This window comes from Gekko japonicus, unplaced genomic scaffold, assembly GCF_001447785.1.
Source record: "Gekko japonicus isolate JY-2015 unplaced genomic scaffold, Gekko_japonicus_V1.1 scaffold254, whole genome shotgun sequence".
Classification (NCBI taxonomy): Eukaryota; Metazoa; Chordata; class Lepidosauria; order Squamata; family Gekkonidae; genus Gekko; species Gekko japonicus.
In genome coordinates this window covers 1,356,746-1,378,841 of record NW_015172010.1, presented here as the reverse complement: position 1 = coordinate 1,378,841, position 22,096 = coordinate 1,356,746, and the positions used below count along the sequence as shown (strand labels likewise).

The following is a 22,096-nucleotide window of genomic DNA, read 5'->3' as shown; positions in this document are numbered from 1 at the left end:
ATGGCCGTGGTCTTGGCATTGTAGGACCTGACATTTCGCCAGTAGCTGTGACTGGCATCCTCAGAGGTATAACACAGAAAGACGAAGTACTCTCTGTGTCACCTCAACACACCTTGACACAAAGAGTACACCTTGACACAGACACAGCCATACAACCTGGAAAATCTACAACAGCTATCTTTATTTTCCTGTACAGATTATAAAAATATAATTAATCTCTTTACTGATACCCTACTCTACTATAATACTCAATTTACAGTTGGATGTGTGAGTGGATTCCATTGAAAAGCATAGTTAAAGACAATAGGGAAGTTTTTTGCAACAGTTGAACTCTTGATGGCTTCTTCACACATGCAGGATGCCCCTAAGTGATAAACATGTATGTGTGAACCATTCTCTTACTGCTTTAGAGTATATTTCTGTGATGGGGGCCCTGACCTGGATAGCCCAATCTTGTCAGATCTTGGAAGCTAAGCAGGGTTGGCCTTGGCTAGTATTTGGAAAGGCGACCTCCAAGGAATACCAGGGTCATGACACAATTGCAAACCACCTCTGAAATGTCTTTTGCCTTAAAAACAAGTCTCGCTTGCCACCTAGTGGTGCATAACGGTAAAAGAGCTAGAATTTCTGGCTGCCAATCTTAGGATCTTTTGGCTAGTCTACACACAATGCCATACGACAATTAATTAATTCTGTGATGGATGAGAGCCAGGAGGGCAAGTGGAACTGCCACAGTTAGGGTGATAGAAGGGGACACTGCTGTCTCTGTGACTGGGGAAAGTACTTTCCTCTGGATAGAGAGCCTCCTTTCCATATAAACAGAGGAAAACATGCTAGCCTTTGTGTTAACACTTTGTGATTGGAGGGTCTAGGTTCTTGTATAGGTTTCTGCCCCTCAAGCCTGTCCAGGAATGAGGGGGGAGCCTATACTTTTCAATACCTTAATAACAACCCAGAGAGGTAGGCTACCGATTACAAAATAAGAAACCTAAGGCAGTTTGCCTTAACTACACATTAGAGATATGCATAATTACCAGTACAGTGTCCATGTTCCAAAAGTGTCCAGGATACAGTCCAGTTAGGTGCCAAGGGATTTTTAGGAACAATCCCATCTTTGCCCTCCATGTGCTCTAAGGCACAAAGCAGTCCTTTGTCTCTTCCAGAGAGCACATGTCCAGGTGCAATAAACAGGCAACAACAGGAGACCAAGAAGCAAGAGCAGAACAAGAGCAAGGGACAGAGAGAGTCTCTCTCATTGAGTCTGAACAGATATAGCCCAATTTCAGTCACAATCAGCCGTGGCCATGCAGCCAACTGCGAGTGAGTATGGGATGTGGCCAATTGTTAGTTGCCATGGTTGCAACACAGGAATGGCTAGGAGTTTGGAGGCCACACCTGCAGGCATGTGATCCCAAATTCCAACTACTTCATTGTGTACGTGACATCTTGCATGGCAAGCGCCAGGTCTGGCTTTCAGCATGAACGTGTGAAAGAATGTGGGTTTAGGGCATGCTATCGAGGCCATCTGGCCTCAGCATTTGGCTTGTAAGAGGAAACAAGGTACAGCGTTATCAAAGACAGAACAGAAGAAGGCAGGAGGCTTTTAGAAATCAATATTTCTATACAGTTCTCATGGGCTTGAGCCCAGGACCTGACAACCAGATTGGTTAAGGCCCCTGAAGCACAGGTGGGGCAGAGGTCTGAAAAGGGGGATTGTTATTTTGTCTGGTATTGTTGGTCATTGGTTGTGGCATTTTAGGGATGCTGTCTCCTGTGTGGTTTGTTGTGAAGGACAATGAGGGGAATGATGCTATAGATGATTGCAGATACATTGGGGGAGGCTTTGTGCAACTAACGAACACCATGGATTAAGTACCTAGTTGTTTATTTTGCTTAGTGCACCTAGACCTGTTCTTATAGTACCCTGAACTTGTTCCTTGTAGAAATAGTTGTTTAATTTGAGAGAGTCTGCACTAGTCCTTACCCTCTCCTTTGGCTACATGGTGTTGGTGTTGGGTGACTCACAAGAGAAAGAGGGTTTGGCTTTTACTGAGGTTGTGGTAGCAACAGTAAAAGGGAGGGGAAGATAGTACCTGATTGTGCCCCACACAGTGACAGAGAACATGACAATTTCAGCTCTCTGCTCCCCCATTCAACCGCTACTTGAGCGGCGAGCCCACCCACAGGCAGTGGATGAGAAAGAGGCTCTTCGTCTACCGGCTGCCGATGGGCTCATGGCTTGAGTTTAAACATCACTCAAGCAGCAAGCCTGCCCACAGCCAGTAGAAGAGGGAGAGGGTCTTCCTCGCCTACTGGCTGCTGGTGGGCTGGCTTGCTGCTTGCGCTGCTCAGATGGGGCGGAGCTCACCAATGATGGGGCATGGCCCCGAAATGCCCCACCATAGCTACACACTTGTATTAGTTTGTAAAATGCCTACAAATTTTGTAACATGCAAAGTGATAGCAGTTTTCAATAGAGCCTAATGTGGCCCTCTTCGCAGTACACGCTGTAGTCCATGATAGTTACTGGAGGCTTTGTGCACCTTTTGGGTTCGATCCAGACTAAATTGGCAATTTCTACTGATTCCCTCTTTCTGCTGAAGAACCCCAGCCATGTCATTCCTCAGAGTCTCCATAAGTGAAGAGAGTTTCCAAGTTCTTATTGACTGAGTTAACATCCAGTCATGCACCTTTACAGAGTCTTCTATACTTATCACTTTGATTAATCACTGTGTCCTGAACTCTTAATAGCAGCATTTATGTAAAGGGCTTGATGATTTATGATTGACACACATAAAGCTGTCCTGTACTGAATGAAAACATTGGTCCGTCAAAGTCAGTGCTGTCTACTCAGACTGGCAGTGGCTCTCCAGGGGTCTTAGGCAGAGGTCTTTCACATCACCTACTACCTGATCTTTCTAATGGGAGATGCTGAGGATTGAACCTGGAACTTTCTGCGTGCGAAGCAGATGCTCTGCCACTAAGCCACAGCTTTTCCCCATGTGCCATCATAGTTCTGTTCAGATTAAAATAAGCACAAAAAAGTCTCTGATCCAAAGGAACTTAGTCTAAATTTTGATAGTATGGAACATAAGGCCAGGAGTGGCAAGAGCAGAAAACAGCAGAGATTGAAGGATTGGGGGGTGGGGGTGGGGGGGGCACTGCAAGGAGAAACAGTGGCAGAATGCAGTTAAATTTGTTTATTTTAGTCTGAGATGAGGATTTCACAGAGAAATTGAGTTCTGACAAGGGGTTTGAAACTGCTCTATCAATTTAGTGCTCTGATCTGTTAGAAAACAGGCTGTGCTGGAATGAGTCTTCATGTTTCATTGCAGCTACCAAAAGTTGCTTAATTTGTTACAAATGTCAAACATTCCTGTTGTGCTTTGATGTTTGAATCAGATGTCTGTGTAGTTGAACATATAAATTATCCAAACTCACATTTTTAAAAACAATGCATTACTGGATTTGCGCTCATATATAAAACTGAATATTAGATGTTCATAAGATTGTCTGACAAAAGTGTATTAGTTTCAGCACTGCAAGCTTCCTAATTTGTAAAGGGTAGATAGTTTAAATAGTTCAGTGTGAATTCTCTTGTGAATGTAAAGATTTACTATGCAACTTGAAACAAATGTTTACCAAAGTTTAGTCTTACTTTACCTCCATGAACTTGGAGCAATTCTACACAGACTTGGCACAGAAATTGCAATAAAGCTGTTAAACTTGTTTTCTAGGCAAGGAAGACGTTTCTGAAGCTCGCGTTCTGTGACATCTGCCAGAAGTTCTTACTAAATGGATTCCGGTGTCAGACATGTGGCTATAAATTCCATGAACACTGCAGCACTAGAGTTCCAACTATGTGTGTGGACTGGAGTAATGTCCGGCAACTCCTGTAAGAGCTTCTTAACTAAAGAACTAGTTGTCTGATACAGTGTGAAGTAAATTGTACTCATGTAGTATGCAAAAGCTGGAATAGTGTAGAAAGAGAGCAAACTGAGCAGCCTTAGTTGCTATCCAATTTATACCATGTTGCCATTGTTACGTGGACTTGTAAGTATCTCCTTATTTAAAATACTTCTATTCCTCCTCTTCACAATGCTCACGGCAGTTTACAAAGTGTAAACATATACGGCTAAAACATAGCTGAAACAAGTTAAAACTGCAGTGCTTGCAACTGAGCTATCATCACCAGCTGCCAGTCTGAGACATTCCTTACTTCCACCAAAGGTGCTTCAAACTAATTCCACTTTGTACATTTTTTGGAATAGAGAGTGTGTGGGGGAGCTTTCTGTACCATATCTGGCAGGCTGTTCCAGAGTGTGGGCGCAGTACTGAAAATGACCACACACGGGCTGTGGATGCCAAAGTGAGGCACCCAAAGTGAGGCACCATGCCAAAGTGAGGCACCCAATGACCTTAGTTGGTGCACAGCAGTAAGCATCAAATTGATTATTGATCCTCAGGAGTCCTCTGTAAAAGGTGCAAAAGTTTTCCCTGAAAACAGTAGTTAAATGTTAGGTTTTAACGAAAACAGTATGCCACTGAGGAGAGCTAAACCTTCCCTATCCCTACCTTGCAGCACTTCAATGCATCAGCTGTTTTTCTTCTAGCCCAGATCTGGTAGTAAGGCAGTGACATGGGGTGACCCAAAGAAAAGGCAGGGAGGTTCTACATTCTCTGTAACTGCCTGGGTATGTAGAAAAAGAACTTGTTAAAAAATTAAAGGGGGAAAGAACCATCAGAATGGATTGATGAATTGTACCGCCAAACATTATTTAAGGTGTGAACCCCTGACAACTTAACAGCATCTTGAAACCGGAAATGTAATGAGCAAAGAATGCATGCTGTGGGGTATATGTTTCTCAAGTTCAATTCTTCCCCGCCTCACAGAATGGGGAGTAACAGTAAAAATAGCCTGTTATATTCTGCCGCTGAGGAGTGACTACACATGAAGATAGCCTTATACTGATTGGTCCATTAAGGTAGAGTATTTTCTACTCTTACTGGAAGTGGCTCTCCAAGGTCTCAGCCAGAGGGCTTTCACATCACCTACTGCCTGATTTTTTAAATTAGAGATGCTGGGGATTGAAGCTGGGACCTTCCGCATGCCAAGCAGATGCTGTCCCACTGAGCCATAGCCCCTCCCTTGAGTACTAGATTGGCAGCTTCCTGCCCACCAGTCCATGAATCTCAAAGCAATTGTTCTGAGGTTCAAGACTTGCCCAGGACTTCAGCATTGTGGTACCCTGCAGTTCCTCATAGGTTTTGCAGAATATGAAAACACATTAGACTCCAGATGTTCTTTGTTTTTTAGGGAGGGCTGTGACCTTGATGGACCAGTGGTTTGATACAGTATATGGCAGTTTGATGTGTTCCTATGTGTCTGTTGCCTCAAGTTGGCGTTTTATGGGTGATCTTGTGTACTTAGCTTTTTGCCATTGGCATCACTTTCTGTAGTGTTTGGGGGAGATTGGTGTTTCATGCCTACTGTTCATACATTCTTGGCCTGTTGTGTGTGTATGTGCAGTTAGTTTTCCTTGTGTACTTGCATTCAGTATAGTGCAGCGTTTCAAATGAATATACTTTTAGAGCACAACTTATGAATACCAAAAGAAGTTTTGAATGTGGCATTGTGTGAAGGTGGCCTTATACATTGTGCTCTTTTGTAGGGATGCTTAAGAGCAATCCCATCCAGAGTTTACATTCTAAGAAAGACTTTAAGGCCAAGCTGTTCTGTGATTCCATTGACTTTTACTTAACCGCTGTGAAAATTCAGTCATTTGGATTGCATTGGTTAGAACATAAAATTAAGGTTTCATTTGGATGTAGTAAAACTTCACTTTAATTGTGTTTGCTCAGCGACATTGCTTTTGATCTCAGATTGTTTCCACACTCAAACGTTGGTGATAGTGGTGTCCCTATGCTACCTCCTGTAACAACACGCCGGATGCGGGAGTCTGTGTCCCGGATACCTGTAAAGTAAGTTGTATTTTCATTTTATGACTACTGTCACTAATAAAGTTAATCTTATAATAATGTCCTGATGAGTTGTGTAACATTTGAGTTTGATGGCTGAAACTTGTGCCTTTTTGTATAAGTGATGCCATTCAAAATACTTCTCTGCCGCTCTTTAATGTTGCAATCCTAAGCATACCTGAAGCTGCCTTATACGGGATCAGATCCTTGGTCTATCAAGGTCAGTACTGTCTACTCAGACTGGCAGGGGCTCCCCAGAATCTCAGACAGAGGTCTTTTACATCACTTATTGCCTGGTCCTTTTTAACTGGAGATGCTGGGGATTGAACCTAGAACCTTCTGCATGTAGGGTTGCCAAGTCAAAATGTCTTACCGGCGGGGGAGCCTCGCTGGGCTCCGGGAGCCGTTCTTTGATGTGTGCACGTGCGCCGCCAGCACGTCACCAGAAGTGACGCGCGACGTCAATCACGTTGAAGGCCTCTGGTGACGCAGCCATGCTGCGCTTCGGGGGGCGGAGTTCCCCCCGGGGCCTGATTCCGCGGCGGCGGAAATTGGGCCTCTGAAGCGGGGGTTTACCCGCTCCCCACCCCCACTTGGCAGCCCTATCTGCATGCAAAGCAGAGGCTCTTCCACTGAGCCACAGCTCCTCAGTACATACTGAAAGAGTAAGTTCTGTTCAATACAGTGGCTATTTCTGAGTAAATGAGTTTTGGTTTGTACTGCCCAAGAGAGTTCTAGTGATAAAACTGCTTAGTTTCCTTTTCCTTTATAATTAAGGTATGAAGATGAGTATAAGGGGGGAAACCAATGTCTGCTTAGCATGGGTATGTAGATAATTTGGGCATGGCTTACCATATCCATTTGTGACTCTGAAACAGGCATGCCTAAGTACTCCTGGGATTCTTACTGGCGACTGGCAGTGAAATCCTAAGCAGAGCCTCACCCTTCTAACTACATTGAAATCAATAGACTTAGAAGGCTGTAGCCCTGCTTTAGATGGCAGTATTGGAGGAGCAATCCAGTTGGAAAATAACCCTCTCTATTGGTATCTGATGAAGGGTTCTTGCACACGAAAGCTTATACCCTGAATAAAACTTTGTTCGCCTTAAAGGTGCCACTGGACTCAAACTTTGTTCTGCTGCTTCAGACCAACACGGTTATCTCACCTGAACCTCTCTATTTATGTAAGTAAGGCTAGAGCAGAACAAAAAAATGTGTGAACACAGGATACCTGCTTTGAGCAGTCCAGCAGATCTGAGTCAAGTTAGTGCCTAGATGAGAGTCTTCCAGGGAATTTTGTATAAAGCACCACAGGTGCCACAAAAGAAAGAAGGTGGGGTGTTAATAAATAAATGTAGTCAGCACCAGTTTAAGACAGAATAATGTTTGATACAAAAGCCTGCCATATTTCATGCACACTCTAACTCTTATCAGTAATACTATGATGTTGTCCGAGCATTTGTACACCACATTAAAACTTTGCATGTATTTGGCTGGTTTTTGTATGGCAGAGTCAATCTGACAAAAGAGCTTTTCATTGATTTTTGAATGATAAATACTTTATAGAACACACACAGTTTTTACAATGACTTTTTAAGAATCAATTGGTTGCATTTATATATTACTTGTATTCCAGTGGATCCCTGTAAGAAGATGAGATAAGTATGGTATTTTGGATATCTCTGTTTAATATTAAGCTCTGATAGAACTTATATAATGCTTATCAACTATTTATGGCCTCTAAAACGTCTGACAATATTAGTCTTAAAGTGTTTCTGCATTTTTAAGTGGTCTGACAGCACAAGCAGCTTTGAATGACATTTTGATCAGCAGTTGGCGAAGTGGTAGTTTAAAACAATTTGTAATTATGTGTGTGTAATGTTATAATTTAGTGTTAGTGGCACTTTACTTTTTTTGTTGTTCTAATTCTCCCCCCCCACACCCCCCCATTCCTTGGCCATTGTTGTGGTGAAGGCTTGAATAAATGATGTACTTCCTCAGTTTTGGCCAAAATAGTGCAATGCAATTTTTATTGGCTGATTTTTAAATTTCTTTTTGGGGGACAAATAACTTACTTGTTCTGAAATAACTGAAGCCAGACTGAATTGATGCTAATTGAAAATGAAATGGGGTCAAGATACTGCTAGACCTTTTAAGCAGTGTAGTTGGTAGCGTTCAAAAGTGTTTTAGTACTCTGCACTAAAACCTATTCTTGATTATGAGAAATTTTGCAATTCAGAGATGCACCTGGAGTGATCATTCTGCTGTGTCTTAAGGATGCAGCTTTATTCCTCAAAATAGTTTCAAGTGTTACCTGACCAGTGTAACAATTTATGTTGGGGGGGATATTTGTTTATATACTGATTCTTTATGAAGAAAGACTTTATGTTTATCAAATTGTTGCTGTTAGTAGGTTCATCTCTATGTAGTTTGCTGGAATAACTTTGTTGTTGTTCAGTCGCACAGTCGAGTCCGACAGATGCATAAATATATAGAGGCAGAAATGAACTGTGACTTCTGTCTTCTCTCCTTTAGCTCTCAGCACAGATATTCTACACCTCATGCCTTCACATTCAACACATCAAATCCTTCTCCTGAAGGTTCCCTCTCTCAAAGACAGAGATCTACATCAACCCCCAACGTCCATATGGTCAGCACTACCATGCCTGTAGACAATCGGATAATTGAGGTAATCCTGTCTGGGTATTTAGCAAAGTTTTTTTTATTTTTGTGTATCTGTTTATTCTTATTAGTAGTAATTATGTGACCAGCCTAATGGCATTTTACTGTTTCACTTCTGTAATCTGTGCTAGCCTGTTAACAGGATTTCCACGGAAATGTGTGACCTATGCAAAACTGAAGAAGTTGAGTTGTTAAAAATGATGTCTCTGTTTGCTTATTTTACTTACTTCATTTATACCCTGCCTTTCTCCCTAATTGGGGGGGGGGGGACACCCAAAGCAGATTACATTGTTCTCCTTTCCTCCATTTTATCCTCACAATCCTGTGAGGGAGCTTAAGCTTAGTATGTGTGACTGGCTCAAGGTCATCCAGCAGGTTTCTATGGCAGAGTGGAGATTTGAACCTGGAATCTCTCATATCCTAGTCCAGCACTCTACTCACTAAGCACAGTGGCTCTCAGTTGTTGAGAACAGATGGCTAGAATTAATACTATTTTGAGTAGAAGGAGCTACCTACATGCCCTTAAGTTTTCCCAAAGTCAATTAATACATAATGTATCATTCCTTTTTATCAGGAGACTCATCTGTGTACCGTAATTTTCTGTTACTAAATGTATGCAGTAACTTCCTTTATAGGGACCGTGTGGCAAGATAGTAGGTAAGGTAACCCATACTTGATCTTTGAAGGTATCGGGAGCTTTTCTGAAGTGATGGACTTGAATATTCAGAGTTTAAATGTTTTTGTCAGAAGAGAACCTTTTGGCTTGGACAGATTTTAGAAACAGAGATGAGCCAAATCCTGCCAGTTCTCCTCAGACAAATTAATATGGGCTTGCTTCAACTCAGACTGAAATTGAGTTTGCTTGGCCATTTTATGAGCTAAGGCTGTGTCATACTCCCGGAAGTGCCATCTGAAGTATGGTGGCAGACCATAGACCTCCTTCCCTTTTGCTGCTCTGTTTCCTTTTTCCAACACTTAACCCGATAGGGCTTCCACTGACCTTTTGGTACTGTCACAGCAATTCAACCAGGCACAAGGATCCATTGAAGATGTGGTTCTCAAGGATCTTGATGTCTTAGTATGGTCATGATTAGGATCCATTGGAGCAACATCTTCAATCGATCCTTGCATCTGAAATGCCCATATAGCAGTGTCAAAAGGTCAAAAAGTCTCACAATGAGGCCTCTACTCCAGCTGCCTAGTATGGAGACAGCTGCAACAGCAGGCTGACTTTAGGCCTAACCAAGCCTGTAGTGAGCTAGGCTCATACTTCATAGTTCTGCTTGCTTATGAAGGCCACTTTGTTTCTAGATATCCTAGTTCTGAAATTCAGTGCCGTCAGTAGTCTGAAGTCAGAATACTGATAATTGCAGAGTTGTATGCTGCACAAATGAACCTTCCTTGAACAGATCACCAGATATACTCAAAAAGACTTTTAATGGCTCTGTTAAGATTTTGCTCTCAAGGTTCTTCCTTCCAGCAATTCTGCATTTCCTTTTCTTGGCTGATTTTTTTTTAATGCCAGTATCCTGTCTTCCCACATGGATACACACATTGGAGCTGAAGTATTACAGCAGGGGAACACTTAGATCATCAGGGCTGTGTATATCTCGTGATTTTGCAGTTGTATCATCAACCAGGAAGTGGTTTAGGGTATATTCAGTGTATAACCTTTTAAGACTGTGAATGCAGGTTTGAAATAGTGAGCAATGTGAGGAGGGGTGAAGAAATGAGCTTGATTTCCACCAGGCAAGAGAAATAAGGTGCTTAGCATAGTTCTTTGCCCCTTACGATGAATTATGCAAAATAAAACATTCTTGCATTTTTATTTAGCATAATGTGTACATGTCATCTTTTATTGGTATAAATGTTGTTACAAAATTCAGTTTATTTCTTTTATGATCAGAAGAGAGACAGCCTTGTCTGTAAGAACTGTGATTGCTGTAAAATGCTTTTTAGCTTCTCAGCATGTTCTTTTCAGCTTTGGTATCCTAGCTGTTCTCATGGGATACGTTTTTGTGTTTGGCTTTCTAAATGGACCTGTGTACATGCTGATGTCTTGGAATGGCCCAGGTTATTATAAATGGAAGAAACCTTCATACGTGATTTCTCTAACCAGGCTGGGAAGTCTTTCCTGGAGTTGTATGTTGAGTTTGTAGAGGTAGGAGAAGGAATAGTTGTTTTCCTTACCATTCAGGCTCCTGTGTACAGTTCTCTTGCTTTGACCTCAGAATAGTGACTCCGTTGCATGGAGTGCTAGGACAGCCACACCATTACCTGTGAATGCCTTTCTAGTTTTACAGAGTTTTATAGATTAGTGGATTAACTCAGGCATCACCAGAGTCTTTTTTTTTTTAATCTGCTTTGTACGAGTTAGGATTTCACATTTGCTCCCACAAAGATCTTGAAGCTTCTTTCATGGGTCTTTTTTAGTAAGCTAAAGTAAGCTTTATAGCAGAACTTGAATACTTTCCAGACTTACACATATAATTTAGCAAGTGTTCCCTTGGAGGATATTGCACAGTTGGCGGTTTTTGTTGAGCAGAAATGTCTGCCTGCCTAACTTTGAGAGTTACTGAGTGGTCTTGCATCAGATTTAAAAGCCCCGTTGATAAAGTAGCATGCACATTGTTAATGTTAACTGATCTTTCTTTCAAGTTCTCTTCTGTACTACTTTCATTTAGCAGCTGGAAACTATTTTTTTACTACTCCCTCTGTTCTTTTCCTATTTCTCATTGCTTTGAATTAGAATAACAGCCTGAATGCTTCTCCCAGGTCCTGGTGCAGACGATTCTGTTTAAGGGGAAGAGTAGGTATTGTCTGGATGCCTTTGCTTTCTTGCAGTTGACAGGATTGCTAAACACACACCCATACGCAATTAGCCAAACAGTGTGAGTTAACACAACTATAGATTAACAGTTAGAAATAGTGTGGCATGTTTGTTTGGCATTAATTCTAAAACTGGAGTTGGTAATTTCAAATAGCATCTCAATTGCAAATATGTATGAGTCAGCAGTACAGGGCAAAAGTATACCTTTTGGAGTAAACCTTTCCATGGTCCCGGTCACACGACAAAGTTGCCGTGGGAGAGGCACGGATGGTGGGCGGATTATCCGGGCGCGATCACACCCCAACATCTGGGAAGTGGAGCGCACCTGTGGCTTACCGCCGACAATGCACGTTAAAAAACTAATACCTCCAAGGTACTAGTAAACGTTTGCCATGGGCTGCCTCCAGACGCCCGTGGTGTGATCGCGCCGGCGCACAGCATTCCCCTCCGGTCCCTCATTTACCCACCGGTGCTGAGGGAAGGACCCGTGGTGTGCCGCCGGTGCATCTGATCGCATAATCGCGGATCAAACTGCGCTGGGGCAATTAGCCACGCCTCCCCCCCCGTGATATCCGGCCCGTGTGACCGGGGCCCATGTCAGTTTTACCCTCAGGAATTTAGCTGTGTAAGTATGTTCAAACTATGTGGATATATTGGTTAAATATTTAATTATCCAAAAATATAAAGAGAAATGTTACTGTATACTCTCCCTTGGGAATAGCGAATTACAGCATGTTCCTACCAAGAAGCCATACAGAAAGCCAGACTAACAATTAAGGTTTATATAAAGCAAGACCTTAGTAAATAAAAACTTGTAATTATAGACGATACCTCAGAAGTAGTGCTGCAAACAGTTGCCCACTGGAAATCTAGTACTTTGTTCTAAGTTCAAATTAAAATGGAAAACTCTTGAAATATAGTATGTGTATTTTCTTAGAAATTTGGGGTTTAAATTATGTATGCCTCCAATAAGTGATCAGATTGCTTTAAAGTAGTGGTGGACAATCTGTGTCCAGTTGGGCCATGTGCAAGCCACAGCACATAAATGTGTTGCTGCAAAATACAGATTTAAATGTATTTGTAAGGTCCCAAGAATACCTCATCCTTTACAGGGCATCCCCCTTCCCCCCCAAAAAATTCTACCCCTGAAATAAGGTCCCTATCCTTTTGTGTATGGTGACCCACAAGTTCAAATTTACTTGCTGTGGGGATGCACTTGGGGGGGAAAAGGATTCACAAATCATTAAAACTGCAAGAGCCTGGACCCACTTTCACAGGCTTTGTGACTCCTGTTTGGGTCAGGACCCCACAGACTGGGAAACATTGCCTTATTGGAATTTGGCGTGGTATAAGGGAATGTAAGCAGAAGGGTAAATCTGCACCTAACCAAATTGCTATGCATCTTGGAAACTGCTGCCTCCCCTACTCTCTGTATATATTTCAGAAGGTGTTCTTTGCTTGCTTGCTACATCCTGGAAACTACCCAGTTGGCCTTTTTCAAAATCTGTCTCTTCAGAATGAAAAAAATGTATAATTTTCAACTTGAGAACTTTATATTCAATTCTTATATTCTGTCCTGCCAAATAATTTTTTTTATTATAAATTCATATCTGTCATTAATTTTGTTTATGTATAATCTTTATGCTCCACTTTTCCTCCAAAGACTTAAGAGCAGTCTTTATGTGGTTTCCTGGCAGCTTCTGGTCATTTTCTGGGCCTTGTTTGATGTGGCTTTTGTCTTGTGAATTATTTCAACGCTTGCCTTTCTGTTGATTATTCAAACTGTGCTTTGGATCACATTAGACAGATAGGGGACAATCTCAATTTATCTTATGTCAAAGATATGCATGTTAACACAGGGAAGCATGTGTGGCATGAAGTGAGGGGAAGAGAAACCAGCTCAGTTGCAACAGTGGTACTGTGGAGTCCCAAGGTTTCCACTGGTGTGAAAGTTTTACATGTGCAGTTCCCTGCGATGTTTAAACACAGTATTTTTCCTAAGTGGATAAGCATTTGTTGTATGTGGTAGGCTATATTAGACACATTTTGCACAAAGCTGACATTCAAGTGTACACACAAATGTAGAGTCTAATAGTGCCCTCATTTAGAATGTGGTGCCCTCATAAAAACTGCAGGAACTGATTGGATGAGTTCTTGATGAAAAGCTCCTTGATAACTAAGTACACTTAATGTTTAGTGCCAGCAAACATTAGGATTCCTAGTATTTACAGTAGCCAACACCTTCTCTAAAAGAATGTTTTGGTTGTTATGTGAATCAAAGCTGCTGAGTCAGTTTCTCATTACTGAGAAATTTTCCTGATCCCTTTTCTACTGACCACAGAAATATTGCTGAAGTATTGGTATTCTTTCTTTCTGTTTCAGGATGCTATTCGTAGTCACAGTGAATCAGGTGAGTGTTGCATGGCAAAGACAACTAGGATATTCTGAGCGCTGCTTTGCAAATTTTGAAAATTTCTATGTGGAGTTTTATGACTGCACAAAGTTGCCTTACAGTGAATCATAGCCCCTATAGTTTACTCTGACTGGCAGCAGGTCTCCAAAGCTCTTTTAACTGCAGATGTCAGAAATATGATTTCGAACTCTGTGTATACAGAGATCTAGACTTTCCCCAACATATGTTGTAAAATTAATAAATTTCCTTTCCTTTTAAAAATTATAAATTATGTGAAGCATCACCCTCAGCTATCTGAGGCTCTTTTAACTGCAGATGTCAGAAATATGGTTCAGGACTCTGTATACGGAGATCTAGACTTCCCACAACATATGTTATAAAATTAATAAATTTCTTTTCCTTTTTCAAATGATAAATTATGTGAAGCATCACCCTCAGCTATATCTGGAAGTCCCAACAATACAAGCCCCACAGGATGGTCTCAGCCTAAAATGCCAGTTCCAGTCCAAAGAGAGAGAGCTACAGGATCTACCACACAAGAAAAAAAAATTGTGAGTATCTATTTGTCAAACAGTGTTTAGGGAGAGTAACAACTATTTCTTTGCCCCCACTGCATCTGCATAGAATTGTCCTGTTGCCGTGGAAGTCCATGACACCGTGGCACAATCACCTTTCAGAGGTGGGATCGGAGGGGAAACACAGTAGCAGTTCAGATCTGCCTCTGGGAGAGTGCAGTCACGGTTTGGGTCTGCCTCAGCAAAAGAGCGGACAGTTTGTAGTGTTGGCAGGATGGTTTAGTTGTATCTCTGAGAGAGGATGTGGTACTCATTTTTTAGTCCTGTCTCTGATTAACAGACCTTATATATATAGTCTGACACTTGGAAAAGGGCAGGCTGGTATAGGTGGGATCCAACCTAGTACCTAGTCATTGAAATGTTTGTACTAGCCATCGAAAGCCATAACTAGCTTATTTTAGTGTGTCTCAGCCAGGTTTCTCCTTCGACGGTCTAGAGAAATGTGATGCTGATTTGTTCTTTAAAAACAACCTGAAAATAAATAAATATTTGTTATTTACATACAGATCCTGCTTCCATGATCTCTATGTTCTTCTTACTAACCATAAAACCTACCTCACAGCAGTATAGCCAAAGCCTTTACACTTGCTATTCTTTTAACGCCTTATAACTAAGATGAAGGTTTATGGTTCTAAACAAGCCTGGTTCCCCAAAATCATAAGAGGCTGTGTAGGTCCCTTCATTTGGTAGAAAGGGCCTGTCACAGATACCTTTCAGCTTGTCCAGTCAGAAGATGTGGACAGGATTCTTGAAAATTTGAGACCCACCACATGCTTGTATGACCCTTGCCCCTCGTGGCTGCTTAAATCTGCCAAGGGGCAGGGGGTAGAGCTGGTGGATTGGGTCTGGAAGGCAGCAAATGCCTTCCGGAGAGTGGGGGTGGTCACCCTTGCCTTCAAGCAGGCAAAGGTGTATCCAGTCCTAAAAAAACTGCTCTGGATCCAGGAGGGTTGAGTAATTACTACCCAGTCTCAAATGTACTATTCTTAAACAAGGTAGCTGAACAAGTGGTGGCTGGGCAACTTCAGGGATTCCTGAAAGAAGTGGATTGTTGGGATCCATTCCAGCCTGATATCGTGCCCATTTAGGGAACTGAAACAACCTTGGTCACTCTGGCGGGCAACCTGCACCCTCAGATGGACAGGGGAAGTATATTACTTCTTCTGGATCTCAGCAGCCTTTGATATAATTTAATCATGGTACCCTCTAGACTGCCTTTTGGGGTTGGAACTGGGAGGCACCATTTAGCAGTAGTATCAGCCCTACCTTGAAGGTGGGTTTCAGACTGTCGTGTTGACGGACTGCTGCTTGGCCTCTGGCTTCAGGATCCTGCAAGATTCTTTTTTGTTCATGTTTTTCAACGTCTATGTGAAGCTGCTGCAAGAGATCATCTGGAGATTGGGCTGAGTGAGTGGCCATCAATATGCAGATGACACTCAGCTCTGTCTTGGGCTTCTGGCAGATGCTAGGGAGGTGCCTGGTGACAGTTTTGGGATAGATGAGGGCTAACAAACTGAAACCTAATCCTGACATAGGTGTTACTGGTGGGGTGAAAAGTCTGACTCAGGAACTGGGTTATCTTCTCTTCTGGATGGGATTGCACTCTTCCTAAAGGAGCAAGTTTGTTATTTGGGGGGTGCTGCTGGACCCAGGTCTCCTGTTGAATAAACAGGTGGCAGTGGTAGATGGGGATGCCTTTTGCCAGCTGCAACTGTTCCTGAGCAGCAGATGTCTTGCCACTATGGTGCATGCTGTGTTAATGTCTACATTAGATTACTGCAATGTGTTCTATATGGGGTTGCCTTGAAGACTGCCTGGAAACAACAGTTGGTACAGACTGCTGTGCCCAGAACACTGAGTGGGGGGAGTGGGTTGTAAGGACCATTATCATTCCAATCTTTTTCTGTCTCCACTGGCTCTCAGTTTACTTCTGGGCCCAATTCAAGGTGCTGGTATTGACCTTTAAAGCTCTATATAGCTTAGGGCCAGCATACCTGAAGGATTGCCTACTCCCATATGAACCTTACCTACGCACTCTGTCATATTTAGAGGCCCTGCTTTGGGTGCCCTCACCTTATCAAGGTAGATGGGTGGCAACTTGAGAAGGGGGTGGTCTTGATCATGGTGCCAAAACTTTGGAACTCCTTCTCTGCCGCCCTTTATTGTCTTCTACCAGTGCGTACAAATGATAATGTACTAATCTTTCTTACACATCTTTTTCTGTTGCTATTTTAAAGTCTGCATTGTAACTATCTACTGTACAGAATTAGATCTATGTTCAGTGTTTCTAATCATATATTTGATACAAACTTTGATACGAATTGCTAAAACTTGTTTTCTAGGATGTGCTATCTGTAAATATTTACTTCCTTTTCAGAGAGCTCGTGGACAGAGAGATTCAAGTTATTATTGGGAAATAGAAGCCAGTGAAGTTATGCTCTCTACCAGAGTAGGGTCGGGCTCCTTCGGGACTGTTTACAAGGGCAAATGGCATGGTATGCAATTTATAGTTCCATTATAATTGTTCCAAAGTAATGATATTAAAATTGCCTACTGGGCGCTGAGGGGCTTGAGTTGAGGCCCCATGTGCATAGTTTTATTTCTTATTCATAGATAAGTGCAAGAAACTGACCTTGCTGCATGTTTCATGAAATGGTATACTACACAAGAGGGGTTGCATTTATTCTAAAAGTTGTATAGTAAGAACTGGAATAAGTTAAAGGTTCAATTTAGTGATACAGTCAGTAACTTTCTCATCTGTTGTTCCATGTGTGCTTTTTCACATATTACTTTTCCTACTAATGTCTAAATAATAGGAAAGAGGAAGGAAAACCCCCCACAAATGAATATATCCCTTATCTTTGACTTTAAACAACCAGTGTGCCTCATGGAACATTCCTGCACCCTTTTGTTTGGCCACCTGCCTTAAAGTTTAATGAATGATGTGATAACATCGCTATTGTTTTATGTGGCTTAAATCATATGAAAATTTGATTCTGCTGCTTTTTTCTTTGTTGGTTCTGTTTTGCGACAGTTGAATATTTGTATTGGTTTTGCTGTAATTTAAACATTGCAAACTGCCTTGAAAGCTAGTTAGAAAGCTAGATAAAAATGTTTTAAATGAACTTGCTGGCTACCTGAAACAGAAGGGATCTCTGAGGAAACTACCTTTTAAAAAAAACCCACAATAGGAGATAACTTAAGCCAGTCCAGGTAATGATTCTGGATAAATATTTTTTTCAAGATTTGTCCTTAGTTTTAATATATGTGTCTATATTTGGTTAGTGCAGGAAGACAAATATTATATCCACTTTTAATATGAAAGTGAGCAGTACAGTTTTAAACTGTATACCCAAGAAGAAGAATTTCCCCATCCCTTCTCCATGGCAGTGGCGATAGCTAGTGGCCTGCCTACCAGCCAACCTACGTGAGCAGAGCTGCTTTCTTTCCTCTCAGGTCCCCCTCCCCCCCCAGAACCTGACAAGTTATGACTTCCGGTTTTGGTGATCTAATGGCGGACGCGCCGCTCGGGAGCTCCTGAGGGCGCGATCCATGAACCGGCGGATGGAGAGGGGGTGCGATCGTACATGCCCCCCTGGAACCCTTGCGAAGGGCTCCTAGCCATGGGTTGCCAAGGATCGCCTCTCCCCCGGCACACTGCTGGTGGATTGAGGCGTTTTGATGCCCCGACGGTCTTACTGCTGTGTTCCAGTACTGGACTCAGAGACGCACACCGGGACAAGCGTGTGGAGGTCGAGCGTCTTACATGATAAACGGCATGATCTACTTGATCTACATTAAGAGTGAGTTTGGTTGAAGCAAACACCAGAGAACCGGCTGAAAGTCCCCCTTAAAGTAAGCGGGGGGGGGCGGGAACCCTCCCATGAAACTAAAAACGGACTTAAAGCAGAAGGGGGGTGGAACTAAAAGTGAAAAGAAGCTATATTAAGGAACTTACAAGAGACTTTTAGGCGATTTGCAGACTTTAGAGACTTTTGGCAGCGTTACTTTGAATGTAAACATCCTGAAAGATGTCGTGAAAAAGATGGAGAAAGTTAAGCATCCGAAACCTAAGCCTCCTTCAAGAAGTGCCAGCCCAGTGAGTGCGGTCACGTGACCGGATGTAACGATAGATTTCTCTAAGATGCTAACAGATGCTTTGCGACCCCTGCTGGAGCAAATGAAGACGTTCAACGAAAATTTCGCTGCACAGCAATAGCACTAAGTGAGAATATTAAAAAACAGAGCAAACAGCTGAGAACCTTAAAGAAGTGGATGCCAATACCAAAAAGCTTAACAAACAAATGCAGGAGATGGAAAGGAAGAGAAACTCGGATGAAACCCAGCTTTTACAGCTGCAAATGGAAAAGGCAAGCTTTGTTCTGAGATTTCAGGGAGTTCCTGAGATTAAAAGGGAGAATCTAAAGCAGATCATGATTGATGCCCTGGGACCGGTTGCATATTTAAAAGCGGATGTTCTTCAAGGCGAGATGGATGTGATCTATAGGTCATATTCAGAATTTATAAAGAAAAATAATCTCCCTGGTGAGGTGGTGGTTAGATTCCCCAGAAGACAAGAAAGAGACCAGATATTAAAGGCAATAAGTCGAACTACCCTTAAAACTGACGGCAAGGAGATAAGAGTTTTGAAAGACATTCCCTTTGAAAGAAGAGGAAAAAATACAGAGACTTGGCTTTGTTTCTACAAAAGAACAACATTCCCTACAAATGGATTATACCTGAAGGCATACTTTTCAAATTTAAAGATGAGAGCGGGAAAATTGACTCTGTTATGAAAACTAGTGCATTCTTGCAGCTACAACTTGGACCAACAGGGGAAGAAGATGAGGAGAGTCATAAGGGAAATGAGGATGAAACACTTACTGGAGAAGACTCGGAATATGGGACTGTGGCCCCCAAGCAAGGATATTGTTTGAAGGAAAGAAAAGGAAAAAAATGAGATGCTAATTTTTTCTGTTCTTTTGTATTGTCTAGTGGTTTTCCTTTACTTTCTCCTGTAGTTTGTAGTCCTCTCTCCCTATTTTCTTGTAGAACCTGACAAATTGTTTCACTCTAAGGCATCTGATGCTATGAGCTCTGGAGACTACATTTTCCAGGGTGCACCAGGCTTACCAAAACAGAATTCAAGGCACTAGGTTGATATGGGTCATCTGAACAGAGAAGAGGACAGACTTGTTCTCTCTGCCTGCCAGCTTACCCACCTAGCAGTGTTCCCTTTAAACTGTGCTAGGGGTGCTGGCACACCACATTTTAGCTAGCTGCTCAGACAATTTAGCTTCCAGATCAGGAGCATTTTTTGCTTCATTGGATGGGGTACCTCATTCTGGGGCCCATAGAATTGGACCCCCTGGTCCGATATTTTTGAAAAATTTTTTGGGGGGGAGTAGGAGAGGCACCAGCAGCTATGCTGCAAATTTGGTGCCACTACCTAAAAAACAGCCCCCCATAGCCCCAGATACCCCCAATACCGCCCCCCCCCGGTCAGTTCTGTATTATAGGCTGTGGAACCCATTGACTATAAGGGTCCCCATAGGCTATAATGGAGCAAGAAAAATAGATTTTTTTTAGCACACCCCTATTATGCTTTTCAGTATGATTTGTAAGATGCCTTGTCACAGTAAAAATGGGATATAAATATTTGAATAAGAGAAGTTTAAAGTGGCTGAGATTGGAAGCAGTCAGGTTATTTGACCATTGTTTTTAGGAAATATCTCCCCCCCCCTTTTCCCTTTTCTTAAATCACAGAGAGAAGGTGAGAGGGAGCATCTCAAGTCAACATGTTTCATTAAAATTTTATGGTAGCTACTAAGATTTTGAAGCGAATTGTAAAATAAACTAAGGGCAATTAAACTGAGCTCTAGACTTGTTTTAAAAATGCAAATATTAACCAAAAAGGTTTTTCTTTTGATGAGAAATGGTCAGTCTCAAGCAACATTGATGTGCTTATATCCTCAAATTTGTTGGGGGAGGGAAGGAGCGGACAATTGCATGACATGAATTTGGTTGCTAGTAAACTAAATTTGTACATCACCTAGAGACCCACAGAGCAGTAACAGCCACATAACCCTATAGTGCTTGACAGATATTTAAAGTATTTTGCATGGACCTGAAAACTATATTTCTATTTGTCTGACCCACCTCATTAATGATGAGTAAAATTCTAAAATGAACCACATGACAAAGGCCTGGAAGATTTGCAGACACTTCAGCATTCCAGTTGAAATTTCATGGCATGCTACAAGAGTGAAATATATGGTAGTAAGGATGGTGTTATGGGGTTTGTGTAAGCACAACATTAGCTGGTCAAGAAGCTGGGATTAGGTGGGTGTGGTCTTCCTTCTCACCCACGTGATGCTTCCTTTTCTGTTTATCCCAGTTGTGAATTGCATCTGCACATTGCACTTGCCTTATACTGAGTCAGACAGTTGGTCTGACAAAGGTCAGTTTTCTCTGACTGGCGGGAGAACTCTCCAGGCTCTTTCTCCATCTTTTACTACTTGGTTCTTTTAATTGGGGATGCTGGAGGTTGAACCTTGGGCAAACTGCATGCTATTCCGGATGCCCTGCAACTGAGCCCCAGGCCCCTCTCTAAACAGCACTACTCTTGGTTAGCACACATTTAATGACTCCCAAATTCCAAAGATTAAATTCAGAATGCATCTAGGTTTGTGTTACTGTGAGCCCTGTTGATCAGACAATAACAAGTCAAGGTAGAGGGATGTTAATATGTATAGTGGGAAGGGTTGGGGGAAAGAACACATATCCCCACACTTGATCCTTTAGGCCTGGTAACAGCAAATCTAATGTTAGTCCTCATTGGCTTCAAATGCTTCTGTGCTGTCATGAAGACAGAATGTGCTATATTTAAGATAGCCAAAACACTGTTTGAATGTTTATAATTCTGGGACTGTGTTGCCATCTCCTTGAACTGATACAGTTGTGATGTTGGAAATGTGTTCAGCAGTATGTCTCTCCCTCCCCCCTTCATTTTGCCTCTTGTTCGTTTGTGTTAAAAACCTGTTAATGAAAATGCAAGCCAAGTTTTGTTTAGTTTGAAAAGTAATCATGACAGGCACTTCGTGGGTAAGCAGCAGACACTATCTAGCTGGCATGTCTTAAATCACTCATTGCCCTTGAAGCCAGAAATGGGTAGTTGCTATTTTATTTCTTAGTAGTCCTGGTTAAGATTCATCATGGATGTCAAAATGCAGTAGTTCTCAAACTTCTGCAACCCAAGGATCCCCATATTGATTTTTTAAAAGTACAGAATCCCCCAAGCCTTTCTTCCCTCTCACAGTGGCACAGTAAGCCACATATATCCCAGAGAGTCTTCTGTCCTCTTGTATCCTCAAAGCAGTACCATGAGACCGTTATCATGTACTCTTTAAAAGCAAGACGGGTAGCTGTGTTAGTCTGTCTGTAGCAGTAGAAAAAGAGTAAGCATCCAGGAGCACCTTAAAGACTAACAAAACTTGTGGCAGGGTATGAATTTTCATGAGTCGCTGCTCACTTCTTCTGAAGCAGTGACTCACGAAAGCTCATACCCTGCCACAAATGTTGTTTGTCTTTAAGGTGCTCCTGGACTCTTACTCTTTA

At 42.1% G+C, this 22,096-nt stretch overlaps 1 protein-coding gene across 4 annotated transcripts in view; it reads left to right on the top strand.

Annotated features, from left to right (window-relative positions):
* The window catches only part of RAF1 (Raf-1 proto-oncogene, serine/threonine kinase), a 72,287-nt gene that overhangs the window by 32,886 nt on the left and 17,305 nt on the right, over positions 1-22,096 (top strand). Inside the window, exons 5-11 of one of the 4 annotated variants that reach the window (XM_015420247.1) lie at positions 3,738-3,895; positions 5,884-5,982; positions 8,515-8,668; positions 11,411-11,470; positions 13,874-13,901; positions 14,331-14,455; positions 16,857-16,974. In XM_015420247.1, coding sequence (XP_015275733.1) covers positions 3,738-3,895; positions 5,884-5,982; positions 8,515-8,668; positions 11,411-11,470; positions 13,874-13,901; positions 14,331-14,455; positions 16,857-16,974 — 742 coding nt within the window. Of the gene's footprint in view, positions 1-3,737; positions 3,896-5,862; positions 5,983-8,514; positions 8,669-11,410; positions 11,471-13,873; positions 13,902-14,330; positions 14,456-16,856; positions 16,975-22,096 lie in introns of all 4 variants that reach the window. The other 3 variants (XM_015420246.1, XM_015420249.1, XM_015420248.1) reach the window with 3 other exon arrangements.